General features: G+C 47.1%; 1 protein-coding gene across 1 annotated transcript; it reads left to right on the top strand.

Annotated features, from left to right (window-relative positions):
• Nucleotides 1-2,638: 2,638 nt before the first annotated feature.
• Nucleotides 2,639-4,702, top strand: ARMH1 (armadillo like helical domain containing 1; the record flags this gene model as incomplete). Its single annotated transcript, XM_018072039.2, has 4 exons — nt 2,639-2,647; nt 2,982-3,229; nt 3,571-3,701; nt 4,560-4,702. Coding segments are annotated over exons 1-4 (531 nt in total), but the record flags the coding sequence as incomplete, so codon positions are not given.
• Nucleotides 4,703-4,705: the final 3 nt, after the last annotated feature.

Raw genomic sequence — 4,705 nt, 5'->3', positions numbered from 1 at the left:
AGCGCAGGGCCTGTGGTTGGGCTGGATCGGGCCTGTGGGATGGTGGGCTGGGGCGGGGAATGCTGGGGCTGCCATGGGTCAGGCGGGGCAGGGGCGGGATGGAAGCAGGGTCAGGGCAGCGGTGTGAGGCCGTGCAGGGCTCCGTTTGGGGCTTTGGCTGCATTAGCAGTGGGGCTGGGGGCCAGGACGGACAGTGAGAGAGGGGCCGGCGGGACTGTGGGGTGGTAGGGGCTGGGTACAGTGGGGTACGCTGAGGAAGGTGCATTGTGCATGAGGAGGGTGGTGGGGGACTTGAGGTGTGCCAGGAGAGGGTGAAACCTGCAGGGGAAACAGAAGCTCTAAGTTCTGCTTGAGGCTGGGCACAACCTCGATGTTGCAACACCAAATCACTGTCACTCCATCGTTCCACGAGTCCAAGGCAATCAGTCGCTGGCACCTCGCACTCGGACTGAGGCTGACGCAGCATCGGCCTGCCTTTTGATCTCAAAACTGATGATTTAGCAGCACTCTGGATGTAAAGAACTGCTGAATTGCCAGGGCCAGTTCCTAAATCACTGGTGTTTTTCTTGGCAGGAATAAAGCCCTGCCCTGACCCAGCCTTGTTTTGATTATTAGGTCCAATGGACTGGGTGGCAGCCCAGCACTGTGGAGAGCAGAGTTTGAAGCCAACAAACAGGAGTTACGTGCTGATGCTAGCACTGACAATCGACTCAGGCAAGCCATTTAACTTCCCTGTGTCTGTATGTTCCCATATGTAAAATGATCATAATAACAATATTAATGCACATTTTCAGGGTACTTTGCAACGTTGGCTTAAAGACTACTGTGTCAGCAGATGCTGTGATTACAGCAGCCAGAGTAACCACTGTATCCTCTGAAGCCCCATGTCATCACTGTTTCAAACTCCTCTTTTTTTTTCCATTGATCCACAGGCAAGCCCTTTGTATCACTAAAATCCTCACGTCCAGAAGCTGGTGCTGGTATTTCTGAAGAGTGGGAGGGTTACTGCAGCTTTATAATAAAAATGGGATAGCAGTACACCACCAGCATCTTAAACATAAATACAGAAATGTTAATTTAGAATCAATTTTGGGATGTTTCAGACTGTAAAGTTCTTTTAACTAGATCTCTGTTGAGGACAGAGGAGCACTTTATGGGACTGTAAATTTCATGCAAACAGTCTCTGTGAAATACAGATTCCCCCCACACATGAGCTGTTCCCTCAATATCAATCATATGCCTTGTAAGTAATGTTTCACAAATATTCTGTAAATCACAGGAAAATGCTTGCAATAATGTGAAATATGACTTTCACTTGACTGTTTCAGCCGAGGCCCCTAACAGGCCATTCTCCTGTCAGCACTAACATTTGTTATGGCTAATAACATTTTCAATCACAACTATTTTGGGAAAATGGATTTATTTTAAACCTCCTTCCCCTCAAAGGAGGTCCTGAAAACGCCCTGCCAAGGACACAGACTCCTTACAGAGCACAGACCGTAAATTCCCAAATGAAATTTCATCTCAATTCTTAAACATTGTTCCTTAAAGACTTTGTTTGTTTGTTTGTTTGTTTTCAGGTCCTGAGATACATGTTCACCTCTTAGTCACTGTTTTCAGTCTGGCTCTGATAATAGGAATAAAAAGTTACTTTTGAGCAAGTATCTTGGGGATATTCTGGAACTGCTTTGGAATTTTGCTCCAGATTCCAGGAGAAAGGACTTAAGAATTTTGTAGCTAGGGAACTGGTAATCGTGGTGATTTGTATTACATTGAAAGAAACTCCTTGTTCTGAAATCCAAAGATTGTGTGTTGTTCTAACTTTTTTTCTCCCAAACCACACTTAAACCTAAAATGGTGCTTTTCTTGGGCAGGAAGTCCAAGAAGTGCATTAGACAAGGTGAGAACTCCTTTCTTATCCTTAGGCATGTTGATAGAGATTGGTGGAGGACAAGGCACCTGTGTCAATGCAGCTGTTTGCAGCCTTATCCCTCCTTCTGTATCTGTGTATGGACACAGATCCTGGTGTCTGACTCCTTGGGACTGGTCAGTGTCCTCCAGCCAAACACATACACAGCGGTGGGATTGCCACCTACCTGAGCAAATGGAGAGCTTGATCCCTGACATTTCACCTCCCTACAAAGTACACCTTCACATGTGTCAAGCTGGAATAGGGATTATCTTACTGAGCCGAAAGTGTGCCAAAGAAATTTGGCAAGATGCGGGTTGCTTTATTTAACACCTGTGTGAAGGGATGGATGGAAGGAAGTGCTGACACAGGATGTTTCTGGGGTTTCTGCCTTCTTGCCTATAGCTCTTATCATTTTAGCTTTTCTTAGATTGTTTAAAAACATGCCTGGGAAATTAGACAGGAAAAAACCTGAGCAAATGTCTGTCACATCAAAGGGTACCAAAGCACTCTTCCACTGCCAAGGCCAGGCACATATTCCTGGGGTGGATGTGGGCCCAGTCCAGATGACTGTCACTCCAGCACGTGAGTGAGGGCTGCACTGCTTCACTAAGAGGCATTTATAGCCCCCTTGACCCTGTCACTCCCCATAAATCCATACCTATTTCTGCTCTCATTTCACCCTATTTATTCCCTGGCAGGTCAGATATGAGATGCAGTGTTCATATCATGAGGCTAGTGAGAAACCAGGGCTGGGGTAATGGGAAACATCAAAATGACTTTATTAACAGAGCAGAGAAGAGAGCTCCTGTAGTGAAACCTGGCCCGGAAAATAATATCAAGTCTGTCACGGATTCATTGTGCAGCTTCAGACATACCTGGAACTCTCCTTTTGCCTCAGTTTTCCTATCTATGACATGAGTATAAGGGAAAATGAGATTAAATTAATGGTTAGTAAGAGCTTTAGTATTATTTGCCAGAGATTTTAAATGTGATTTTGATAGTAATTCCTTAGTACGGCCTTCCTCTATCTTCACAGCCCTTTTTAAACTTCTTTCTTATTTTTCTCTAGGCAGAAGAGATCCTGACTTCTGTCAAAGAGCAAGAAGCCATCAGGAAGCTCATGGTTTTCTTGCATGAATGGGATGGTGCCCACAAAGTTGCTCAAAGCTGCATCCTGGACAGTTTCATTAAAAGCAAGGCAGAACAAGAGCTGGAGCTGGAGTTCTCCCAGGGAGCCAGCTTGTTCCTGGCTCACCTAACAGCATGGCTCAGGATGGCATATCTGTTTCCTCAGACAGCTGGAGGTGCTGTGTGGTAGTGAGATGGAGAAGAGACACGGAGACATTCATATCCAGCCGTGTTCTGCAGGTCTGAAAAACAACCTGGCTATCTAAAGATGAAACTGAAGGGAAAGCCATGTAACCTGTCTCTGAGGAATGTAGAATTAGTGTTTTTCTTGCAGTGGGATGAGCATGCTGCCTCTGCCTGCCTGTGAGAGGAAGATCCATGCTCTCTTGCAAGAGACAGTACCCAGTTCAGACCTCCATCTGCTGCAGCGAGGCAGGAGGTGATGGCTCCCAGGAGCACGGCCTGCTGGCAGAGGAAGATGGGCTCCAAGGCAGGAGATGCTTCTGGCTTTGTTCCCTCTATCCTTGAAGCCACAGATACCTTAATGAATTTCTGGAGATCGGAGGTGCCTCAATTCCCCTGGAAATACCGGGGCTGTACCACCTGAAAGAAGAGGACAAAAGGGAGTCTGTAAAGCTGCTGCCACTCACTGCAGATGCTGGTAGGGAATATAAGGAGCTCATTTGCAAAAGCTACAGTAGGCAGCATCCATCTATATAGGAATTGTTTTAATTCAGGCAAGGATGTTCTCCCTGACCTCTGACCCCCGGGGTTCCTTGCTATGCTGAGCCACTCCCACCCCTCCACCTGCAGATGGCAGATCACTGCAGCGCTGGTCTGGCTGGAAGGAGTTCAGAGTCTCAGCTATTGTTGAGTGCCTGCATTTCATCCCCTCTCATTTTTTAACAAGCTCACTTTCTTCACAGTCATATTGGCACAATATTGCTGCCCTACTGGCTGCAATTCCTCCCGTTAAAACCACAAAACAGTTTCTATTCTTACCTGCAGCATTCACCTACTGCAAACTTTCCCAGAGTTCCCCTCTGGGGTGGGAGGGTTTTGCAGCTCGTATCTTTGAAAGAGCATTACAACATTTTTTTCCCCGTTTTTTCTCCTTGCCAGTGGAAACCAAACCCTGTTAGTTCTGTAGCTGGAGGATGTTGTCAGAGGCCATGGGGTGATACATGCTGTCACAGCTTCCTCCAAGAGAGACGAAGCAGCAGGATCAGCAGCAGGATCCTTAGCAGCTCTTTTTGGCATTCCAGCACCAGACTCTGCTTCCGTAAACACGCGCAGAAGGGCCTTCCTTGGCCACCTAAACCAGCTGAGAATTTTGCCAGCTGGTTTTCCAGTTTATGGCATGGCTCCTGACAAGGGCAGAGAATTTATTTCCTGGCTCTTTGAGCCACACTCCAAGTGGGATGTGATACTGGATTCTGTTGGGGTAGCAGTGAAACAGCTGAGATGGGTGACTTATTCTCCTCCAGGCACATGAGTTGGCATCTCTTTCTCTGCATAGAGGTACCAAACCTTGCCAAGTTCTTGGCCTCTTCCAACAAAGCAGAGGGTCAAGAAGACACACAGGTTCTGCTGGACTCTTCAGGCCATGGCAGTCCCAAGTACCAGAACCAGGTCTGCCTTGTACCTGTGCTGCTCTGTACCTCT

The sequence above is a fragment of the Manacus vitellinus genome, unplaced genomic scaffold (assembly GCF_001715985.3).
Source record: "Manacus vitellinus isolate BGI_N305 unplaced genomic scaffold, ASM171598v3 scaffold_21_pilon, whole genome shotgun sequence".
Classification (NCBI taxonomy): domain Eukaryota; kingdom Metazoa; phylum Chordata; class Aves; order Passeriformes; family Pipridae; genus Manacus; species Manacus vitellinus.
This window is presented reverse-complemented; position numbering and strand designations above follow the sequence as displayed.